Source organism: Nerophis ophidion, linkage group LG02 (genome assembly GCF_033978795.1).
Source record: "Nerophis ophidion isolate RoL-2023_Sa linkage group LG02, RoL_Noph_v1.0, whole genome shotgun sequence".
Lineage (NCBI taxonomy): Eukaryota > Metazoa > Chordata > Actinopteri > Syngnathiformes > Syngnathidae > Nerophis > Nerophis ophidion.
Genome location: NC_084612.1, coordinates 73,923,428 through 73,949,306, shown reverse-complemented (window position 1 = coordinate 73,949,306; position 25,879 = coordinate 73,923,428). Strand labels below are relative to the sequence as shown.

The 25,879-nt window shown below is 38.2% G+C and overlaps 1 protein-coding gene across 2 annotated transcripts in view; it reads right to left on the bottom strand.

Moving 5' to 3' along the window:
* Window positions 1-25,879, bottom strand: part of prkcda (protein kinase C, delta a) — a 73,353-nt gene that overhangs the window by 6,927 nt on the left and 40,547 nt on the right. For both annotated transcript variants that reach the window (XM_061890631.1, XM_061890633.1), the window contains exons 10-15: window positions 25,441-25,537; window positions 17,166-17,299; window positions 12,445-12,618; window positions 12,281-12,372; window positions 3,221-3,283; window positions 1,320-1,458 (exon numbers count right to left, since the gene is read on the bottom strand). In XM_061890631.1, coding sequence (XP_061746615.1) covers window positions 1,320-1,458; window positions 3,221-3,283; window positions 12,281-12,372; window positions 12,445-12,618; window positions 17,166-17,299; window positions 25,441-25,537 — 699 coding nt within the window. The remainder of the gene's footprint in view (window positions 1-1,319; window positions 1,459-3,220; window positions 3,284-12,280; window positions 12,373-12,444; window positions 12,619-17,165; window positions 17,300-25,440; window positions 25,538-25,879) is intronic.

Here is a 25,879-nt window from a genome sequence, read left to right as displayed (position 1 = left end):
GTGTATATACAATCTGTGTATGATGTGTGTATATACACATCCATCCATCCATACACAACCTGTGTATATACAATTTCTGCATAATTTGTCTACATACAATACGTACAATGTGTGTTTATAAAATCTGTGCATATTTGTGTATATACAATCTGTGGATATACGTTTTTTTTTTAATAATTTGTGTATATACAATCTATTTATATATAATTTGTATATAATGTGGGTATATACAAAATCTATATATATATATATATATATATATATATATATATATATATATATATATAATGTTTGTAGAATTTGTGTATATACAATCTGTGTACATACAATGTGTGTATATAGATTTTTTGTATAATTTGTGTATATACAATTTGTAGATAAATATTTATGTATCTGTGTATTTATAATCTGTGTATATAGATATGTACTATATAATCTGTATAATTTATATATATATATATATTTATAAAATATATATACATATATATACGTACACATATATATATATACATACATATACATATTTATATACATACATATATACATGCATACATATATATACACACATATATATATATATATATATATAAAATATCTATATATAAAATGTATTATATATACTATATCTAATCTGTATATACATATAATTTGTATATAATGTGGGTATATACACAATCTATATATATATATATATATATATATATATATATATATATATATAATGTTTGTGTAACTTGTGTATATACAATTTGTAGATAAATATTATTTATGTATCTGTGTATATAGATATGTACTATATAATCTGTATAATTTATATATATATATATTTATAAAATATATATACATACACATATATATATACATACATATACATATATATATACACACACACATATTATATATATATATATATATATATATATATATATATATATATATAGGTGTGGGAAAAATTACAAGACTACTTCGTCTCTACAGAACTGTTTCATGAGGGGTTCCCTCAATCATCTCCTGATGATTGAGGGAACCCCTCATGAAACAGTTCTGTAGAGACGAAGTAGTCTTGTAATTTTCCCCACACCTACTGCGCTCTACCACGGTATCGAGCACTATTCTCTGGATAATCCAATCAAGACACTAATATATATATATATATATATATATATATATATATATATATATATATATATAAACTATCTATATATAAAATGTATTATATATACTATATCTAATCTGTATATACATATAATTTGTGTATATATAATGTGTGTGTATTTTCCATGCGCACAGTGACATATATTTGGTGAGACACCACTGACCTCAGGAGCGATGTAGTCAGGCGTGCCACAGAAGGTGGTGGCGCGGTTTTCTCCGAACACGTTCTCCTTGCACATGCCAAAGTCAGCGATCTTGATGTGTCCCTCGTGATCCAGCATGACATTGTCCAACTTTAGGTCTCTGCAAGAAAGAAAAACAAGCGATTTCGCAGCAATTCATACGCTTTTTTTTTTAGCAAAACAAGTTAAGGAACAAAAGCCTTCAAAAAAGAATGTACAGTATATACAAAAGTTGTTAAGGGACAATACTAGAGACAGTCAAACATGATGTAGTTTAGAGCAGGCGAGTCAAAGTTGTGTTCACTGAGGGCCACATGGCGGTTATGGCTGCCCTCAAAGGCCACATGCACCAGTAAATATACATGATTACAAATGTGGAAGGATTATATTACAAAATTAATTATGCATTTGAACATTGTATCTTACATCTGCTGTTAAAAGAAAAAATCTTTACATTTTACTGTAAAAAGTTAATTTGCCGGAATTTTACCATACAATTTGCGGTGGTTTTCACAGCATATTACTGTAAATTTAATGGAAAAAACACTACTAAGTTTTTTTTTTTTTTTTAATGCAACTGAGTTACCAGGTTTTTCTTCACCGTAAAATGTATGGTTGCTGTTTTTCTAGTGTATAAGAGTACCTCAGGGGTGCCCACACCTTTTCAGCAGGCGATCCAATTATCAAATGACCAAGTCGAGGTGATCTACAGTACAGGCTGAAAGTTTGCACACACCTTCTTATTTCAATGTGTTTTCTTTAATTTCATGATTTTTTTTTAAATTGCAGATTGTCACTGAAGGCATTAAAACTATGACCCCTGTAAAGTGTAAACCATTTCAAGTGACTACCTCTTGAAGCTCATGGAGAGAATGCCAAGAGTGTGCAAAACAGTAATCAGAGCAAAGGGTGGTTATTATGAAGAAACTAGAATATAAAACATGTTTTCAGTTATTTCACCTTTTTTTTTGTTAAGTACATAACTCCACATGTGTTCATTCATAGTTTTGATGCCTTCTACAATGTAAATAGTCATGAAAATAAAGAAAACGCATTGAATGAAAAGGTAAGGTGTATATACACACACACACTCATATATATATATATATATATATATATATATATATATATATATATATATATATATATATATATATATATATATATATATATATATATACCTATAACAGCCCTAATATGTATATTAGGGCTGTTAATGTCAACATATTGCATTTGCACCCTTGTAGTAGTGTCCAGATAAAGAAAATGTTATTTATGCAAGCAAATAACCTGTGTGTGTGTGTGTGTGTATATATATATATATATATATATATATAAAGTGGAAAAAGGGAAACAAACTAAATATATACAGTAAGTATATGAATATATATATATATAAATTTATGAATATATATATATATATACAATATATATATAAATAAAGTGTAAAAAAGTGAAATAAATTATAATTATAAGTATATTAATATATGAATATATGAATATATATATATATATATATATAATATATGTATATATATATATATACATATACATATACTTACGTATTTTTGGGAAAAATCACAAGACCATTTCATCTCTACAGAACTGTTTCATGAGGGGTTCCCTCAATCGTCAGGAGATTTCTTATATATTTTACTTTATTTCACTTTTTTACACTTTATTTTATTACCCTCTATTCTACTTGATTATACTGTAATACACTTTATTTTCACTTTATTTCACTTGATTACATTTAATTACACATTATTACACTACATTTCAGTTTATTACACTTTATTACACTTAATAACATGATATTTCGCTTTATTACCCTTTAAACTTGCGAGTGGGACCAGAATGTGAAAAAAAGCAAGCTCTCTGACCTGTAGATGATGCCTTTAGAATGTAGAAACTGAAGGCCACAGATGATCTCTGCAGAGTAAAACCTGGAAGGACAAAGATGAGTCAGAAACAAGATGTCTTTCAGCAGGAAGTGACACTTTGGTGTCGACAAACACATTTCAGCACAGACTTGAATCATCAAGGAGAACATTTGTATAGAGTAGTAATAGTAGTAGGAGTAGTAGCTCTAGTAGTTAAGCCATCAATGATGGGAAACCTAAAAGCGGCTGAAAGCAAACCTCTAAAGGCTTAGTGGCCACATGCGTGGACAACACCTTTAAGCTCTTATTTCCAAAATTATGTACACTACTGAATTGGGATCTTATGGCTGCTTATGTGGACACCTATACTGCCATCTGGTGGTGTCAGAAGAGTATAACATACATTGGAATTTGTGGAAAAAAAAGTGTAACAATAAGAATTAATATGTCACTAAACATGAAGTACACGTTTGTGTACTTATGGACTAAGTACATTTAAAAAGATGATTATTAGTTTTTATTCTAATTAGGGTCCAATAAGCCCAAATAGCAAAGAGAAAAAACAAACAAACATGTAAACAAACAGCTTGGGCCTTAAGAGGTTAAAAGAGCCGAGTGTCTCTGAAGCGCTTTACTTGTCATCTGTGTCGAGTATACAGTACACAAGTGGTTTTCAACCTTTTTTCAGTGATGTACCCCCTGTGAACATTTGTTTTGATTCAAGTACCCCCTAATCAGAGCAAAGCATTTTTGGTTGGAAAAAAAGAGATAAAGAGGTAAAATACAGCACTATGTCATCAGTTTCTGATTTATTGAATTGTATAACAGTGCAAAATATTCCTCATTTGTAGTGGTCTTTCTTGAATATTTGGAAAAAAAGATTAAAAAATAACTAAAAACTTGTTGAAAAATAGAAAAATGATTCAATTATAAATAAATATTTCTACACATAGAAGTAATCATCCACTTAAAGTGTCCTCTTTAGGGATTGTAATAGAGATCCATCTGGATTCATGAACTTAAATCTAAACATTTCTTCATAAAAAAATAAATCTTTAACATCAATATTTATGGAACATGTCCTCAAAAAAATCTAGCTGTCAACACTGAATATTGCATTGTTGCATTTCTTTTCACAGTTTATGAACTTACATTCATATTTTGTTGAAGTATTATTCAATAAATATATTTATAAAAGGATTTTTGAATTGTTGCTATTTTTAGAATATTTTTCCAAAATCTCATGTACCCCTTGGCATACCTTCAAGTACCCCCAGGGGTACGTGTACCCCCATTTGAGAACCACTGGTACAGTATATACAGTACATACATACAGTGTATATATATATATATATATATATATATATATATATATATATATATATATATATATATATATATATATATATATATATAGGTATACACCTGCATATGTATATATGTATACAATACATTCATATATATAGTATAGTATATACATACATACATATACATATATATACGTATACACATGCATATTAGGGATGCACCGATTAATCGGTAACCGAATACATTCGGCCGAATATGGCAAAAAAAGCCACATTCGGCCTTCGGTGGAATGAGTTAAAAACAAGGCCGAATAGTGGCGTGTGACGCATTTTTTTGACGCGGTGACGCAATCAACCAACGTGCAGTGACGTTGGGATATGTTGTGTACCTGTATAAGTGTATGAGGTTACAAGCACACACTTATTGAGATTTAGTGGGGCCTCTGTTTACATTATTAGCCTGTTGTGTAGGCTACCTGTATAAGTGTATGAGGTTACAAGCACACACTTAATTGAGATTTACTTGAGCCTTCTGTTTACATTATTAGCATATCTACTGTGGCAAAGCAGACTTTTGCCAAAAGGACAATAATTCATTTGTTGTGGGTTTATCCACTTTAATGCACTTTATTTTTTTTTTGGAATGCATGTTTTGTCTGAAAGCCTAATATAAATGAAAAACTTTGTGCTTTTTTTGAAAAGCAAAGGCTACTGGAATATTAAAAAAATGTCAATATTCAATAAAAAATTACTTTATTTGAAAAACATGTCTAAATATTTATTCTAGGCTATTTATGCGATATTAAAAAAATTGTGAAAAACTGCATTTATTATTCGGTATTTGGTATTTGGCCTTCGGCCAAGCGTTTAAATTTTATTCGGCTTCGGCTTCGGCCACAAATCTTCATTTCAGTGCATCCCTAGTATATATATATATAGGTATACACCTGCATATGTATATATGTATACAATACATTCATATATATAGTATAGTATATACATACATATACATATATATACGTATACACATGCATATATATGTATACAATACATACACACACACATATATACATACATATATATATATATATATATATATATATATATATATATATATATATATATATATCCATCCATTTTCTACCGCTTATTCCCTTTCGGGGTTGCGGGGGGCGCTGGCGCCTATCTCAGTTACAATCGGGCGGAAGGCAGGGTACACCCTGGACAAGTCGCCACCTCATCGCAGGGCCAACACAGATAGACAGACAACATTCACACACTAGGGCCAATTTAGTGTTGCCAATCAACCCATCTCCAGGTGCATGTCTTTGGAATTGGGAGGAAGCCGGAGTACCCGGAGGGAACCCACGCATTCACGGGGAGAACATGCAAACTCCACACAGAAAGACCCCGAGCCTGGATTTGAACCCAGGACTGCAGGAACTTCGTATTGTGAGGCAGACGCACTAACCCCTCTGCCACCGTGAAGCCCTATATATATATATATATATATATATATATATATATATATATATATATATATATATACTATGTTAAATAAATGTAATCTTTATCATCATCTCAAAAAAGGCTTTTTTTTATTTGCACAATAATTAATTCTTTGTTTGCATGTTAAAAAACTGTTCAAATTAATCTTTATTATAATATAAAAAAATGCATTTTAAATTGATCATCTTTGTATGTGCGCAAAGAGAACTATTTCTTTGTTTACATGTAGTTTTATTTCCAAATACTTCACATAAGAACAATAGAAGAAATTAAAATGTCAACGCTACATTGCTGTGTTTCACATCTTTTTTCTTCTAGTAAAAATGCTTTTCTCAGATTAGGAGTCTTGGCTGTTAAAATTATTCCTTGGTTCCTCTTTATTAGGTCCCTGCACAAGATGTAAATGACTTACTTTCTTGAAACGAAGCAGCGTTCTGCACAAGGCTTTGACATGAGCGTACTTTAAAAGAGCCTGAGTGTAAATCTATCTGCCGTTTATGCAAAAGCGGGAGTAAATCATTGGAAAAGGGCCGCCGAGTGTGATGTTATCGTTTGGTTCCATCAGGGTCTTTGTAGACGAAGAGGCCATTTGAGGCTTGGCAAGCACTTCAGTGGCTGCCTAAGGAAAACCTCTTGCATAACCAAATGCAGCACATCCATTCCATTCCACTTGTTTAAATATTCACGCACATCTGATCTAACGGAAAGCAGATGCAAGCCTAATACTTCCTTTAAATGTGACCTGATGAGAAAACTTCTAGTATTTGTAGAACAGAGAATCCAACAATAATTTTCCTGCCATAATAAGAAGAAAGTTACTTCCATGACATGTTGTTGGTCTTAGATTATTATTAGATTATTATTATTATTATTATTATTATTATTATTATTACCTGTGGTTCTTCTCAAACAGGAATTGCACTTTTTTCAAAAAATATAATTCACAATGCTAATATAACACATTTTTCTTTTTTGATGCAACCTATGTCGTAAAATACGGCAAGTGTGGGGTGGCTAATAATGCAGCAAATGGGAGAACACTTGGCCCTGTGATGAGGTGGCGACTTGTCCAGGGTGTACCCCGCCTTCCGCCCGATTGTAGCTGAGATAGGCGCCAGCGCCCCCCGCGACCCCAACAGGGAATAAGCGGTAGAAATGGATGGATGGGAGAACACTATTTTGCCCTCCAAATAAATGTCCAAAAAGCCCCGGCAATAGTGAATTAGAATTAGCGCTTTTCTCAAGTGACTCAAAGCGCTTTACATAGTGACACCCAATATCTAAGTTACATTTAAACCAGTGTGGGTGGCACTGGGAGCAGGTGTGTAAAGTGTCTTGCCCAAGGACACCACGGCAGTAACTAGGATGGCACAAGCGGGAATCGAACCTGCAATTCTCAAGTTGCTGGCACGGCCACTCTACCAACCGAGCTATGCCGCCCCGGCATAGCAAATACTTAATTTGCATGTTGTGACCTGAATATTAGCCAAGTATTAGTGATATTGTTATAAGTGCTAACGCCGAGGAACTACTTTTAGTGGCGCTGTGATCAAAGAGAGCTATTTCGTACATGCTGCTATATTTACACACTGTGAGCTGCTGCATCGCCTCAGAGTTGGTGGAAGTTAATTCTAGATTATAAATCCTGCCTCTCACCTGGATAGTAGAAGGATGAAGACATAACCAACGTTGTCTCAATTTACAAACACAACTATTTTGCAAACTGGGAGATGCACTTATGTGTGACGATCGGTCACTTCATTTCTGTTGGTTTTCCTTGTTTTTGCATTCACTTCCCGTCAGTGCTCTTATTTTGTTACATTTCCTGTTTGTTCCGCGGAGCGCTGTTTTCTCCTCACCTGCCGTTGATGGTTCCCTGAACCCGGGCCGCGGCAGTGAGCGCGCCGAATCATCAACGGCAGGTGAGGATAAAACAGTGCTCCGCGGAATAAACAGGATATTTAACAAAATAAAAGCACTGACGGGAAGTAAATACAAAAACAAGGAAAACCAAGAGAAATGAAGTGACCGATCGTCACGTTAAGAGTTCCACTTATTTGGAACATGCAAGCATACAACATCGTACATCACAATTTCCAGTTCCTCTTTTCAACATGTTAGAAAAGGAGTAGGAAGAAGCAGAGTTTATTTAATCCTACCCCTTTTCTTTTACATAACAGTTGATAAAACTTTTGTTCACTTCCTGTTCTCAATCACAATCAAATTAAACAACACAAATGAAAAAAATACTTAGTGAAGTAAATAACATTTCATATGGTGAGATGAGTAATATTTTGAAAATGAATGGATGGACGAAATAAATTCAGAATGTTCATCATGGTTCTTCTTCTTTGTACTTTGTAAACGCTTTAGGTTTGAAAAGTTTCTTGAAGAGGATCACATTAGTAGAATGTTGGATTTCTTTGCTTAATCCATTCCATCATTTAATTCCACATACTGAAGGTCTTAAGTGTTGTACGTGCATACAAATGTGTGACATATTAACATTTCAGCTCGAGTTAAATGTAAGATTTGCAGAAACATCACTTTTGAAATATTTATTTTTATCAGGTAATGCCGCAGAAAGCTTTGCTTGAATATTATTCATTAATAATAGCGACATTACAGCTTTTTCTCTTGACATTGTGGCTTTTTGCCTTTTTAATTCTTTTTAACCATTTTTGCTGGTTTTTCCTTTTTGTTTTTTTGGAACAACGTGCTGCAGGCCAATAAAAACTAAGCTATAGGCTGCGAGCACTTTGGCAACCCTGCTTTTGTAGCTCTTTGGGTGGAAAAACCACAGCTTTCATCGACCATTTAGCTTGTCAGCTTGATGCATAGCGAGCAAACAATGCTGATTAAAGACAGGGAGGGAGTGTTATTGCAGCTGGAACTAGTACATGTGTTTCAATAGTCACTTTTATTGCACATGTTGACCTGAAATTGGAGTATAAACCCTGGAAATACTATTTAAAAAAATTTATCGCAAGGTTAAAATGTTTTGGAGGGGGAGGAGCTGCCTGGCTACCTACTACAGCAGGGGTGTCCAAACTTTTTCCACTGAGGGCCGCACACAGAAAAATTAAAGCATGCGGGGGCCGTTTTGATATTTGTAATTTTTTCAAACCATAACAAAATATATTGATTTTTTTTTTTTTTTTTTTTTTTTTTTTTTAACCTTTAGGGCTCCCGGGGACCATAAAGGGTCTAAGTCATGGGTGTCAAAGTCAAACACAGAGTGGGCCAAAATTTAAAACTGAACAAAGCCGCGGGCCAAGGGTTGAACAAATGAACCTTTTAATAGGGACCCAAACAAGTTTTGCATTGAATATTGAACAAGCAAGGCTTATATAACTTTATAGTGACATGCAAAATCGAGTTTCAAATAATAATAATAATTAAAAAATATCAATGGCATATCAAATAAAATTTAAAATAAAAATTGATTGCCTCTTTTCTATTTGCAGCCCTCTGAGGTAAATATCAAAATAAACTTTGTCCACAGGCTAATAATAAATTTGAAAATAAAATAACAAAAATGAATGAATCAAACATTCAAGCCTTGAAGTAACAAGAGAAAGTGCATGAATAAATTGTTAATTATTGCTCAGTTTGCTACACTGATTTGCTTGAACAATGAATATGGAAACAGCAATAATTATATAACTTAATAGTGTAAAATTAACATTCAAAAAACAAACGAAAAAACAAAAGGTCAAATAAATACAATTTCAATAAAATATTTAATGCTTCTTTTCTATTTGCAGCCTTCTGAGGTAAATATCAACAATACATTTTTCCACAGGCTAATAAATAAAATAATAATGAGATGGGTGGGGTTGGTGGTGGGGGGCGGGTTTTGGTGGTAGTCAGTGCTGCAAGGGTTTCTGGGTATTTGTTCTGTTTATGTTGTGTTACGGTGCGGATGTTCTGCCGAAATGTGTTAGTCATTCTTGTATGGTGTGGGTTGACAGTGTGGCGCATATTTGTAACAGTGTTAAAGTTGTTTATACGGCCACCCTCAGTCTGACCTGTATGGCTGTTGAGCAAGTATGCATGGCATTCACTTAAGTGTGTGTACAAGTCGCATCTATCAATTGACTTGGCCGGCACACTGTTTGTATGGAGTAAAAGCGGACGTTGAAACATATTATTGACAACGTTAAAGGCAGTGCCTTTATAGAAAAAAAAAGAAAAGAAAAAAAACCTGTGTTTATTTGTACTGTGCAGGTTTGAAATAAATATTTCAATTCAAATAGTACCGGCGGGCCAGCTCTAATGTTAATTTGATATTGCCTCAAGGGCCAAATGAAATTGTACGGGCCAGAGTTTGACACCCATGGTCTAAGTCATTAAAATGTTAAAAACAAGTCAAATTATTACTATCTTTTATTATTTAACGCTTACAGTAAATCTCTACAGTATATCAAGTTCAGGTTGATATAAAGTTAAACCAAAAAATATAAAAAATTAAAAAAATGATGCCTTTTCTGTCAAAGACAACTTTGTTTTTTATCTGAGCGTTGTGGCTTGTGCAGCCCTTTGAGACACTGGTTATTTAGGGCTCTATAAATAAACATTGATTGATTGATTGATTTTTATAATAAAACTGAGGTATGCAGCGTTTCCCCCACTGCCCAAAGCATTCAGAAAGCAATCTTTGATGTGAAGTAGAGCTTTGAAAAGATCAATAATGCAGGACACCATTTATTTTAATTAGTTATTATTTTTGAGCTATTACAGTGAAATATATTTGGGATCCAAAAGTTGCCGCATTCATAAAGTGATACAATTTTATCAGTTTTTTTAATTTATTTTTTACTTTCAACACTTAAGTGACGAGATCAACTTCAGATATATCTGTCGATTTTACGTTTGAACTATAATTTTGCTTGTTTTATGCTCTTTTGTCAAAGAAAACGATGTATTTGTATGGCAAACACACAATATATGCACTGTAACTGTTGCGACTAATAATTATAATTGGTTTTATTTCTCTAAAAACAGAATAAGTTAAGTTCACAAAAGGGAATTTAAATCAAAATGTATAAAAGTTCATAAGAAAGGCTTTATTTAAGTTACTATGGTTAAAAATGTAATTTCATGCCTTTTTGTTGGGTTTGTGGGCATGTGTATGTTTTGAAGTGTCTCGATTGGTCTGTGAACGGATATAAGGAAGCTACTTCCGGGTATGAGGAACATCTGTTTGATGCAATGAGAAGGGATAAAGAGAGCGACTGATGATTACAAGGACTAAAAAATGTCACAAGGACTTTCAGCGTTTGGGCCACAAGAGCCAGAAGAACACAATTTCCTCCTAAAAGAAGCATGCAGGCCAATGAGGTATTTGTCATTTCTGTTTGTATTTTACTTCGGTAAATGTTTGAGCCACATGCTGTGCATGTTATTTTTACGTTTGTAACGTGCTTTATTTTATTAACAGTTTTCACGGTGAATTGAAGGGAAAGGAAGCCTTCAATAAATCAGTCAAAGAAAGCCATTGTGTCAGTGCTATGTGGAGGGAGTTACATGCACTATTTTCCACAGAAAACCATTTTAAAGTGAAATATTTGAAATAATTAGAGATTTAACTAGGTGAATAATTCATTATAACATTGTTTTTTATGTTTTCTTTTGAGCAACGGAAAAAAAATAAAAATATAAATAAAAATAGACAACAAAAAAACTGCCTGCATGGCAGCTTTGTGTCAACATTGCAACTTTTTCTAGTTAGATTTCACCTCATTTCACTTTTTTTAATGTTTTTTTATTTTTGCAATAGCATTTCCAGAATGTGTAAACAATTAGCTGCGGGCCGCACTTTGGACACCCCTGTACTAAAGGCTTCAGAGACTGAACTTGAAACTGAAACAAACGCAAGAAAATGTGTCCCTGGATATTAAATAGTTCGAATAAGCATAAAAAAACGCTGGCAAATGTGCAGTGGCGAGCCCCAGTAATTGATAGCTCATTCTGCCGAGACAAGCTCAGTCCTTACAAGGTCATTGAGCACCAGGGAACGCACACCTGCCCAGGTAGAGAACCATCAGGACTCAAAATATGATATCAAGGCCTAAAGCAAAAAATCCCATAAAGGGAGGAAGACAAAGAGAGGGACAACATGCAGAACAAATATTGGCTCATTTTTGCTTGCGTCTGCTTTCCATCACACTTGATTCAGTGTGTGTGTGTGTGTGTGTGTGTGTGTGTGTGTGTGCCGAGTAAAGAAGAATGCTTTTCTTACCTGGATCTGGCGACATCAAAACGTCCTTTTTCCTGAATATGAAACATTAGGTCTCCACCGTTCAAATACTCCATGACAAAGAAGAGATGTTCCTGCAGTGGAGGACGAGGAGCATCGTTAAGAGTTGTCACTGCCGGCGGTGAGGAAATGAAAGCTGGCTTTACCTTGGTCTGGAAAGTTGAGTACAGGTGTGTGAGGAAGGGATTTTCCCACGCCAGAGCTAAGACTCGCTTCTCCACCATGGTGCACTCCACATCGTCGTCCATCAGCACCACGTCCTTCTTCAAAGCTTTTACTGCAAAGTACTCTTCGCGACCTTTCAGCTCTGCCAAGAGAACCTGAAACAGATATCACCTTTTTGCTACAGTGTCTAATATATGTATATGTAAATATATACATATATATATATGTTGATTATCGGTCCTGCTAGACACCGACCTCTATTTAATAATACAACTTTAACATTTGACAACCAAATAATAAAACAAGGTGACTCGGTAAAAAATCTGGGTATTATCTTCCACCCAACTCTCTCCTTTGAGTCACACATTAAAAGCGTTACTAAAACGACCTTCTTTCATCTCCGTAATATCGCTAAAATTCGCTCCATTTTGTCCACTGAAGACGCCGAGATCATTATCCATGCGTTTGTTACGTCTCGTCTCGATTACTGTAACGTATTATTTTCAGGTCTCCCCATGTCTAGCATTAAAAGATTACAGTTGGTACAAAATGCGGCTGCTAGACTTTTGACAAGAACAAGAAAGTTTGATCACATTACACCTGTACTGGCTCACCTGCACTGGCTTCCTGTGCACTTAAGATGTGACTTTAAGGTTTTACTAATTACGTATAAAATACTACACGGTCTAGCTCCAGCCTATCTTGCCGATTGTATTGTACCATATGTCCCGGCAAGAAATCCGCGTTCAAAAGACTCCGGCTTATTAGTGATTCCTAGAGCCCAAAAAAAGTCTGCGGGCTATAGAGCGTTTTCTGTTCGGGCTCCAGTAATCTGGAATGCCCTCCCGGTAACAGTTCGAGATGCTACCTCAGTAGAAGCATTTAAGTCTCACCTTAAAACTCATCTGTATACTCTAGCCTTTAAATAGACCTCCTTTTTAGACCAGTTGATCTGCCGCTTCTTTTCTTTTTTCTCCTATGTCCCCCCCTCCCTTGTGGAGGGGGTCCGGTCCGATGACCATGGATGAAGTACTGGCTGTCCAGAGTCGAGACCCAGGATGGACCGCTCGTCGGGACCCAGGATGGACCGCTCGCCTGTGTATCGGTTGGGGACATCTCTACGCTGCTGATCCGACTCCGCTTGAGATGGTTTCCTGTGGACAGGACTCTCGCTGCTGTCTTGGATCCGCTTGAACTGAACTCTCGCGGCTGTGTTGGTGCCACTATGGATTGAACTTTCACAGTATCATGTTAGACCCGCTCGACATTAATTGCTTTCGGTCCCCTAGAGGGGGGGGTTGCCCACATCTGAGGTCCTCTCCAAGGTTTCTCATAGTCAGCATTTTCCTTGCCCTTTTGTGGGTTCTTCCGAGGATGTTGTAGTCGTAAGGATTCAAGCAGTCCTTTGAGACATTTGTGATTTGGGGCTATATAAATAAACATTGATTGATATTCCAAATGTGTTTGCTGAGTTCTGTAGAATTCCGCAAAGTCTGGTTTGTCCAAGGAGGCATTAGAAACCAGACTTTGCGGAATTCTACAGAACTCAGCAAACACATTTGGAACCTCAAAGACAATAATGTTGAATATTCAACAACATGGCAAATTCTTGCATCCAGCACACCTTACAACAGTGGTAATAAAAGATGCAACCTATGCTTAAAAGAGAAAGTGTTTATTATATATCATCCAGATCTATCATCCCTCAACAAGCGCAGTGAAATCATTTCAACATGCCGCCACAGACGGAAACACCTCCTAGGTAACACATGAGCCAATCACCACGCCCCTACACCTGCATGTACCCACCCACTCTGTGCCCTATATAAACCATTGTATGTGAATGCTTCCATTAAAATCTCCTGATGATTGAGGGAACCCCTCATGAAACAGTTCTGTAGAGATGAAGTAGTCTTGTGTTTTTTCCCTCACATATATATTGCGCTCTACCACGGTATCGAGCACTATTCTCTGGATAATCCAATCAAGACATACATACATACATACATATATAAGTGGTTCTTAACCTTGTGATGAGGTGGCGACTTGTCTAGGGTGTACCCCGCCTTCCGCCCGATTGTAGCTGAGATAGGCGCCAGCGCCCCCCGCGACCCCAAAAGGGAATAAGCGGTAGAAAATGGATGGATGGATGGGTTCTTAACCTGGGTTCGGCGGAGGTCAAAACCCACCCGACTCATCGTGTAAATACAAACTTCTCCGTATCGGTGTATTACGGATACGGCAACAGCTGACTGATTTGCAGGTGTGTAATATGTTGTGAGTTTATGCACTGTGTTGGTTTTGTTGTTTGAACAAGGTGATGTTCATAGACTCCCTTTTTAGACCAGTTGATCTGCCGTTTCTTTTCTTTTTCTCCTATGTCCCACTCTCCCTTGTGGAGGGGGTCCGGTCCGATCCGGTCCGGTGGCCATGTACTGCTTGCCTGTGTATCGGCTGGGGACATCTCTGCGCTGCTGATCCGCCTCCGCTTGGGATGGTTTCCTGCTGGCTCCGCTGTGAGCGGGACTCTCGCTGCTGTGTTGGATCCGCTTTGGACTGGACTCTCGCGACTGTGTTGGATCCAATATGGATTGAACTTTCACAGTATCATGTTAGACCCGCTCGACATCCATTGCTTTCGTCCTCTCCAAGGTTCTCATAGTCATCATTGTCACCGACGTCCCACTGGGTGTGAGTTTTCTTTGCCCTTATGTGGGCCTACCGAGGATGTCGTAGTGGTTTGTGCAGCCCTTTGAGACACTAGTGATTTAGGGCTATATAAGTAAACATTGATTGATTAATTGATGTTCATGCACAGTTCATTTTGTGCACCAGTAAAATAACATGGTAACAATTTAGTATGGGGAACATATTCACCATTAATTAGTTGTTTATTAACATGCAAATTAGTAACATATTAGCTCTTAACTAGTTATTATTAAGTACTTATTCGGCATGGCCTCATTATAACCCTAACCCTCTAACCCTGACGCTAACCCTAACCAAGTAACTCTAAATTAAGTCTTTATTACTTAGAATATGTTCCCCTAGTGTCCAAATGTGAATTGTGAATTATATTTATATAGCGCTTTTCTCAAGTGACTCAAAGCGCTTTACATAGTGAAACCCAATATCTAAGTTACATTTAAACCAGTGTGGGTGGCACTGGGAGCAGGTGGGTAAAGTGCCTTGCCCAAGGACACAACGGCAGTAACTAGGATGGCACAGGCGGGAATTGAACCTGCAACTCTCAAGTTGCTGGCACGGCCACTCTACCAACCAAGTCTTTGTTACTTCGAATATGTTCCCCATACTAACGTGTTACCAAAAACTTAGAACTTTGTCTTGAATTTGAAAAAAATAATTAATAAATAATTTTTCGGTGAATGCGCATATGAAACTGGTGGGGTTCGGTACCTCCAACAAGGTTAAGAACCACTGATATATATATATATATATATATATATATATATATATATACATATATGTATATATGCATACATATATATATATGTATATATATATGTATATATGTATGCATACATATATAAGCATAAAATATATTATATATGTTGATATATATGTATATATACACGTGTATATATATATACACATACATGTATATATACATATAAATACATACATACGTACGTATATATACCTATATATACACACATATATAAATATATATATATAAGCATAAAATATATTATATATGTTGATATATATGTATATATACGTGTATATATATACACATACATGTATATATACATATAAATACATACATACGTACGTATATATACCTATATATACACACACATATAAATATATATATATATATATATATATATATATATATATATATATATATCCATCCATCCATTTTCTACCGCTTATTCCCTTTTGGGGTCGCGGGAGGCGCTAGCGCCTATCTCAGCTACAATCGGGCGGAAGGCGGGGTACACCCTGGACAAGTCGCCACCTCATCGCATATATACATATATACATATATATATGAATATATAAATATATATATGTGGGGAAAAAAAAAAAATATATATATATATATATATATAACTATATAATTATTTTTTCCACATATATATATTTATATATTCATATATATATATGTATATATATATGTATATATGTATGTATGTATATGTATATTGCATTTTCCCACCATACTTGATCACCCCTCAAGGAACTCTGAAGGATGAAAGATGAGGTGGTTCGGGCATCTGGTCAGGATGCCACCCTAACGCCTCCCTAGGGAGGTGTTTAGGGCACGTCCAACCGGTAGGAGGCCACGGGGAAGACCCAGGACACGTCGGGAAGACTATGTCTCCCGGCTGGCCTGGGAACGCCTCGGGATCCCCCGGGAAGAGCTAGACGAAGTGGCTGGGGAGAGGGAAGTCTGGGTTTCCCTGCTTAGGCTGCTACCCCCGCGACCCGACCTCGGATAAGCGGAAGAAGATGGATGGATGGATGGATGGAACGTTTATCCTTTTCACGATTTGAAGGGCCGAAAACAACGCAAGCATAAGGGCATTTGTCTTCGAGAAAGGCTACACGGCGCCAAGTACCCATTGAGAACAGACAATGCTGGACCACCGTGCATATTTAATGAGCCGGACGTGACGTCGTTAAAATCCTGGAAATTGATAAACCCTGGATGGAGTTGGAGACGGTGGCTGCTTACCTTGCCAAAGCTGCCTTTTCCTAGGACCTTTTGGAAGACAAAGTTGTCCACGTTGATGTGTGTCAGATGTGTGAGACGGGTCTGAGGCTGCGGGCTGGAGCCAGCCCATATTCTGCCGTACTGACCTAGTGAATCTGACAAAGGAACAACAGTTATTTATCACATTCACACATTCATCACTATAGTCTCAGTGTTGGCGCTAGGAATTTTTTCAAAACGGGGTAAATGTTTGGAGTCCCACTTTTTTGTAAGCGTTTTGAAAACAAATGATAAATGTATGCATTATTCTGTTATATCTCACATTCTTTGTTGTGTTTTGGAAAAAGGTTGTCATAAACGTTACTTAATTAATGAAAAAAAATAATACAAAAGAAAACAATTTTTTTATGCATACGGTATATCAATTTATTCAGTCGTAAACAATCATTCACTTTCTTCTTTCTGCCAGGTTGACTATGTTTTAGTTTTTTCCTCCGCATTTGTCTTTCTTTCCTCTGTGTGTGTAGTGTTTCCTGTCAGCGCTCTTATTTTGTTGGTTTCCTGTCTTTTTCTCCCTGAGTGCTGTGTTCCCTCAGCTGCGGCTGATTGGCACCTGGCCACACCTGGTGTCAATCAGCCCGCTCCTATTTAAACCTGTTTTCTCCTCCAGTCTGTGCTGGATTATTGTCATGTATTATCGCTCCTGTCGTGTCGCGTCATGTCTTTGCAGCGTAGCGGTAAGCTATATTTCGGTAGCTGTTTGTAGCTTACTGTTTTTTGTTCCCTGCTTCCAGGTTGTTTTCATATTACAAGTACGACTTCTGTTTTCCTGCTCGATACCTGCCAACTTCCACGCTAGGCCTTTTTGTTTGTTATCCGCCCACGTGCGCGCTTTTTGTTGTACCCCTTTGGTTTGTTCTTGTTTCAGTATTTTTATTAAATCATGTTTTCTCACTCAATGCCTGCCTCCTTCTCTGCATCTTGGGGTTCGTCAAAAAACAACTCTGACACTTCCCCTTCATGGATATAAGCTTTACCGCTGACCATATTTTTTTCTATATTTTTATTTAATAAGTTGTATTTATTTCAGTATAAAAGTGTAAATAAGTTTTGTTTTGGTCATGAAATGATGATAAGGGTGTGCCAGGGCATACATGCATATGACAAATTTAATTGATTATTCTCACCTGTGTGTAGATCATCAGTCGTTTAAAAACCGCCACATCTACACTTTCATGGCAAGTAATGCCAACAAAATTAGAATTTTGCAAGTTAGTTTTTAATGTCATTTAATAGAGTGGCACTCAATGCTTCTAGCATTTTATCTCTTAAGTATGGCAGAATGTGGGGTGAGTGAGGTGTGTAAGTGAGTGAACAAGTTAGGAGAGGGAGCGCTAGCATGTTCAGGAGTGTTATTAGCATGGTTGTGGAAAACATAAATAAAGAGTTGTAACAAATCGACGACCAAAGAGCAGAACCATAGGGACCCAGATTGGAGGCTGTTTCTTGGTGCCTGGTGAGGCTGGCTCTTTGAAAATCAGTGCACCCGATGGTAAAGGTCTTCTTTTTCTTAGCCCGTTTACATGGCGTGCAAAACATCTTTCCATCTTTATTAGTGAGACATTTGCTGAAAAGTGGCCACTAAAGCCACTTTTCATTGAAGCCATTGAAGCTTCTTGGGTTTATTGCTCGCCATGACGAAAACAATACCACACGGGAGTCCTAATACCGGAAATTAAGTATTTGTGATCGAAATCACAATTTAAGAAATTGTGCCGGAAAGTACATTACTTTGAAGTCAACCAATAATTAATAACTCGATGAGGCGATTCCTGAAGGTATTGCGTGTGAATGCTCAAATGCTGAAGTTGAACTGAAATGCTGACACAATGAAGTATGAATGTATAAATAGTTGGAATTTTGGAATGGTTTGAATGTTGACGAGTTTGAATTTCCAGGAAAAACTGAATTTGGTTTGGATCCGCCCTAAGATCGGTAGGTTGGGAGTTCAAACCCCGGCTGAGTTATACCAAAGACTATAAAAATGGGACCATTACCTCCCTGCTTGGCACTCAGCATCAAGGGTTGGAATTGGGGGTTAAATCACCACAAATTATTCCCGGGCGCGGCACCTCTGCTGCCCACTGCTCCCCTCACTTCCCGGTGGGTGAACAAGGGGATGGGTCAAATGCAGAGAGTAAATTTCGCCACACCTAGTGTGTGTGTGACAATCATTGGAACTTTAACTTAACTTAACTTTGGAAAGTGTGAGTTGGATGAATTGAATGTCTTGATGCTGGAATGGTTTGAATCGGATGAAAGTTTAAAAAATGGACCATTCATTTTAAACGGGGAAATTGTCCATGGAAACTGGGAATTCCTGGAAATCCATGATGGTTTTTAAATGGTTGCAGGAGAGCACACAATTTGGAAAAGGCTGAATGTTGGAGTTGGAACGGTTTGAATCGGATAGAAAAAATGTGGGAATTGTGGAACTTTGAAAAATGTCCTATTCATTTGAATGGGAATTTTATGGAAATTTGGGAATTTCAAGTAAAGTGTGAATTATTTAGAAAATGGTAAAAAAAAACAACTGAATGGTCTGAATGAGTTGAAATGGTTGGTTTTGGAATTTTTTTAAATCGGTCGAGAAACGCTGAAGTAGCAGCAATTTTAAATGAGAAATGGTATTAAGGATTTCCAGGAATTTCGGGAAAACCGGGAATTTTTCCAGTTCAAAAATAACTTTTTTTTTTGTCCTGATTAAGAGGAATGTTTGGTCGGTGGAACGGTTGAAGTGGGTTGAAAAATGTAAAAAACAGTAGTCGCCAGAAAAAAGGGTCAAAAAAGTGCCATCTATCCATCCATCTTCTTCCGCTTATCCGAGGCCGGGTCGCGGGGGAAGCAGCCTAAGCAGGGAAGCCCAGACTTCCCTCTCCCCAGCCACTTCGTCTAGCTCTTCCCGGGGGATCCCGAGGCGTTCCCAGGCCAGCCGGGAGACATAGTCTTCCCAACGTGTCCTGGGTCTTCCCCGTGGCCACCTACCGGTTGGACGTGCCCTAAACACCTCCCTAGGGAGGCGTTCGGGTGGCATCCTGACCAGATGCCCGAACCACCTCATCTGGCTCCTCTCGATGTGGAGGAGCAGCGGCTTTACTTTGAGTTCCTCCCGGATGACAGAGCTTCTCACCCTATCTCTAAGGGAGAGCCCCGCCACCTGGCGGAGGAAACACATTTCGCCCGCTTGTACCCGTGATCTTGTCCTTTCGGTCATGACCCAAAGCTCATGACCATAGGTGAGGATGGGAACGTAGATCGACCGGTAAATTGAGAGCTTTGCCTTCCGGCTCAGCTCCTTCTTCACCACAACAGATAGGTACAACGTTCGCATTACTGAAGACGCCGCACCGATCCACCTGTCGATCTCACGATCCACTCGTGAACAAGACTCCTAGGTACTTGAACTCCTCCACTTGGGGCAGGGTCTCCTCCCCAACCCGGAGATGGCACTCCACCCTTTTCCTGGAGAGAACCATGGACTCGGATTTTGTGTTCAATCATTGATGTTTGACTCTATCAAGACTTGTGTTCTTCGCCGCTGTTGCAACTGGATGTAGATGTAGATGTAGATGTAAAAAGTGTTTGAAAAAAAATAAAATCTGGCAATTCCTGGAATTTTTTTTTACTTGGAAAAATCATAGTTTGAATGTCCAGGATAAGTGGAATGTGTTGAAGGTGGAATGGTTTGAATCGGTTGAAAAATATGGAAATGGTGGAAGTTTGAAAAAATGGCCAATTCATTTTGAATTGGGAAAAATGTCCCGGAAAACCTGGAATTCTGGGAAATCTTTGAATTTTTTGAATTTGTCAGGGGAAAGCCCGCGATTACCGAATAGGCTGAACAGTTTGAAGTTGGAACGGTGTGAATCGGATGAAAAATGTGGAAGGTAGAGCGCGGCAAAATCTGGAGAAGACGAAGACAAAAAAAATGTGTGTGAATGCTTTGGAGCATTCACACAATTAATAATTAATACAGTATACAATTAATAATTTCACCCGGCAAATATAAACAAAATAAAACAAAAATAAAATAAAACAAAATAAGAATTCCAAGATGGCGGCGCCCGAACGGGCTGCGTCCTCGCGGAGCTCCTGCTAAAGATGAAACATTTGGCAGAAATACCGGACAATTCCACAGACTTTATGGCTGGCTCACATCGTGGTCACTCCGTGATCACGTACGACCGCCAGACACTTCTGGATGTGGACATATCGGGCCGTTTTGGACTGATAGACGCGTGCGTGCTAAACATGCTAACTAGCATGGGAATACGTCGGCGGCTACATCCAGCGGCCTGTGAAGCAGGGGAGTCTAGTAGCAGCGGGGGCCGTCTACGGAGCAGACGCCAGCGGTGTGATCGGAAACGCGGATGTCGAGCGGGGCTAAAAACAAAGCAGAAGGCTAATCCCCACAGAACACCACTTCCCTCCATCCTGCAGCCAGATTTAAATGGAAAATGCGAGACTACTGGTCTGGGTAAGGAGTCTGTTAAATTAGAACAAGTTTTTTCTGCTTTGAGTGTTTCAGAGTTGGACATGTGTTTTACTGAGGTGGCTAACTATGATGCGTGCAGTTTATCAAAGCAACAAACAAACAATCGGAAAATCCCCGTTACTGAGGTGGCTAACCATGATGCGTGCAGTTTATCAAAGCAACAAACAAACAATCGGAAAATTCCTGTCGTATCAATTCCTAGATATGGTTGTAACTATACTAAATGCACTGGGCATAATAAACACAACATTATTAATATTGCTACTACGGATAATTTGATCAAAAACTTCCTAAAACAGCCCACTACCTATAATATAGGTTTTTTAAACATAAGATCATTGTCTCCCAAAACGTTATTAGTTAATGATATTATCAGAGACAACAATCTTAACGTCATCGGTCTCAGCGAAACCTGGCTTAAACCAAACGACTTTTTTGCGCTAAATGAGGCATGTCCTCCTAACTTTACACATGCGCATATTGCCCGTCCGCTTAAAAGGGGTGGGGGGGTCGCACTAATATATAACGAAAACTTTAACCTTAGTCCTAACATAAATAATAAATATAAATCGTTTGAGGTGCTTACTATGAAGTCTGTCACACCGCTGCCTCTACACCTGGCTGTTATCTACCGCCCCCCAGGGCCCTATTCGGACTTTATCAATGAATTCTCAGAGTTCATTGCTGATCTTGTGACACACGCCGATAATATAATCATAATGGGGGACTTTAATATCCATATGAATACCCCATCGGACCCACCGTGCGTAGCACTCCAGACTGTAATTGATAGCTGTGGTCTCACACAAATAATAAATGAACCCACGCATCGCAACGGTAATACGATAGACCTAGTGCTTGTCAGGGGTATCACCGTCTCCAAAGTTACGATACTCCCGTATACTAAAGTATTGTCCGATCATTACCTTATAAAATTTGAGGTTCAGACGCATGTTCGTCAAACTAATAATAATAATAACTGCTATAGCAGCCGCAACATTAATACGGCCACAACGACAACTCTTGCTGACCTACTGCCCTCGGTTATGGCACCATTCCCAAAGTATGTGGGCTCTATTGATAACCTCACTAACAACTTTAACGACACCCTGCGCGAAACCATTGATAACATAGCACCGCTAAAGTTAAAAAAGGCTCCAAAAAAGCGCACCCCGTGGTTTACAGAAGAAACTAGAGCTCAGAAATTATTATGCAGAAAGCTGGAACGCAAATGGCGCACGACTAAACTTGAGGTGCACCATCAAGCATGGAGTGATGGTTTAATAACTTATAAACGCATGCTTACCTCAGCTAAAGCTAAATATTACTCAAATCTCATCCACCGTAATAAAAACGATCCTAAATTTTTGTTTAGTACGGTAGCATCGCTAACCCAACAAGGGACCCCTTCCAGTAGCTCAACCCACTCAGCTGATGACTTTATGCAATTCTTTAGTAAGAAAATTGAAGTCATTAGAAAGGAGATTAAAGACAATGCGTCCCAGCTACAACGGGGTTCTATTAACACTGACACGATTGTATATACGGCGGATACTGCCCTCCAAAATAGTTTCTCTCGTTTTGAGGAAATGACATTAGAGGAATTGTTACAACGTGTAAATGGAATAAAACAGACAACATGCTTACTTGACCCTCTTCCTGGGAAACTGATCAAGGAGCTCTTTGTATTATTAGGTCCATCAGTGCTAAATATTATAAACTTATCACTCTCCTCGGGCACTGTTCCCCTAGCATTAAAAAAAGCGGTTATTCATCCTCTTCTTAAAAGACCTAACCTCGATCCTGACCTCATGGTAAACTAAAAAATTGTTGCGGAGCAGTTAAATGAACACTTAGCGTCTAACAATCTATGTGAAACCTTTCAATCCGGTTTCAGAGCAAATCACTCCACGGAGACAGCCCTCGCAAAAATGACTAATGATCTATTGCTAACGATGGATTCTGATGAGTCATCTATGTTGCTGCTCCTCGATCTTAGCGCTGCTTTCGATACCGTCGATCATAATATTTTATTAGAACGTATCAAAACACGAATTGGTATGTCAGACTTAGCCCTGTCTTGGTTTAACTCTTATCTTACTGATAGGATGCAGTGTGTCTCCCATAACAATGTGACCTCGGACTACGTTAAGGTAACGTGTGGAGTTCCCCAGGGTTCGGTCCTTGGCCCTGCACTCTTCAGCATCTACATGCTGCCGCTAGGTGACATCATACGCAAATACGGTGTTAGCTTTCACTGTTATGCTGATGACACCCAACTCTACATGCCCCTAAAGCTGACCAACACGCCGGATTGTAGTCAGCTGGAGGCGTGTCTTAATGAAATTAAACAATGGATGTCCGCTAACTTTTTGCAACTCAAAGCCAAAAAAACGGAAATGCTGATTATCGGTCCTGCTAGACACCGAACTCTATTTAATAATACAACTCTAACATTTGACAACCAAACAATTAAACAAGGCGACACGGTAAAGAATCTGGGTATTATCTTCGACCCAACTCTCTCCTTTGAGGCACACATTAAAAGCGTTACTAAAACGGCCTTCTTTCATCTCCGTAATATCGCTAAAATTCGCTCCATTCTGTCCACTAAAGACGCTGAGATCATTATCCATGCGTTTGTTACGTCTCGCCTCGACTACTGTAACGTATTATTTTCGGGTCTCCCCATGTCTAGCATTAAAAGATTACAGTTGGTACAAAATGCGGCTGCTAGACTTTTGACAAGAACAAGAAAGTTTGATCACATTACGCCTGTACTGGCTCACCTGCACTGGCTTCCTGTGCACTTAAGATGTGACTTTAAGGTTTTACTACTTACGTATAAAATACTACACGGTCTAGCTCCATCCTATCTTGCCGATTGTATTGTACCATATGTCCCGGCAAGAAATCTGCGTTCAAAGGACTCCGGCTTGTTAGTGATTCCCAAAGCCCAAAAAAAGTCTGCGGGCTATAAAGCGTTTTCCGTTCGGGCTCCAGTACTCTGGAATGCCCTCCCGGTAACAGTTCGAGATGCCACCTCAGTAGAAGCATTTAAGTCTCACCTTAAAACTCATTTGTATACTCTAGCCTTTAAATAGACTCCCTTTTTAGACCAGTTGATCTGCTGTTTCTTTTCTTTTTCTTCTATGTCCCACTCTCCCCTGTGGAGGGGGTCCGGTCCGATCCGGTGGCCATGTACTGCTTGCCTGTGTATCGGCTGGGGACATCTCTGCGCTGCTGATCCGCCTCCGCTTGGGATGGTTTCCTGCTGGCTCCGCTGTGAACGGGACTCTCGCTGCTGTGTTGGATCCGCTTTGGACTGGACTCTCGCGACTGTGTTGGATCCATTGTGGATTGAACTTTCACAGTATCATGTTAGACCCGCTCGACATCCATTGCTTTCCTCCTCTCTAAGGTTCTCATAGTCATTATTGTCACCGACGTCCCACTGGGTCATTATTGTCACCGATGTCCCACTGGGTGTGAGTTTTCCTTGCCCTTATGTGGGCCTACCGAGGATGTCGTGGTGGTTTGTGCAGCCCTTTGAGACACTAGTGATTTAGGGCGATATAAGTAAACATTGATTGATTGATTGATTGAAAACACCGGCGGCAAGCGATAATCCAGAAAAAAAAGTTTTTTTCCCGGAATTTTCTGTCCTTTTTGATTTCAATTGCGTAAAAAGACACAAACGCCAACATTGAGTCTTGTTGGGAGACGCAAACACTCGCTGACCATTGATGTCCAGTTCCGACAGCTTGTTGACCTCGTCATAGATTCCAAAATCGGGCAGATTCGGAAGGTTTGGATCAGAACGACGGGTGAAGGATTTCTGATGGGGACAAAGAAGAGGTTTTAAAAAAACAACAAATTCTCCTTTATTGTCCATAAAAAAACACCGGGACAATCCACACACACGCACGCACACACACACACACACACACACGCACACACACACACACACACACACATAGAAAGTAAACAGTCAGCAGAGTGTGATATAAGCTTAAATGTTTGTGTCAAGACTACCATCTGTATGTGAGCTAGATTAATGTGTGTGTGTGTGTGTGTGTGTGTGTGTGTGTGTGTGTGTGTGTGTGTGTGTGTGTGTGTGTGTGTGTGTGTGTGTGTGACTATTGTTGGGACTTTAATTTTAACCTCTTGAAGCTGTCGT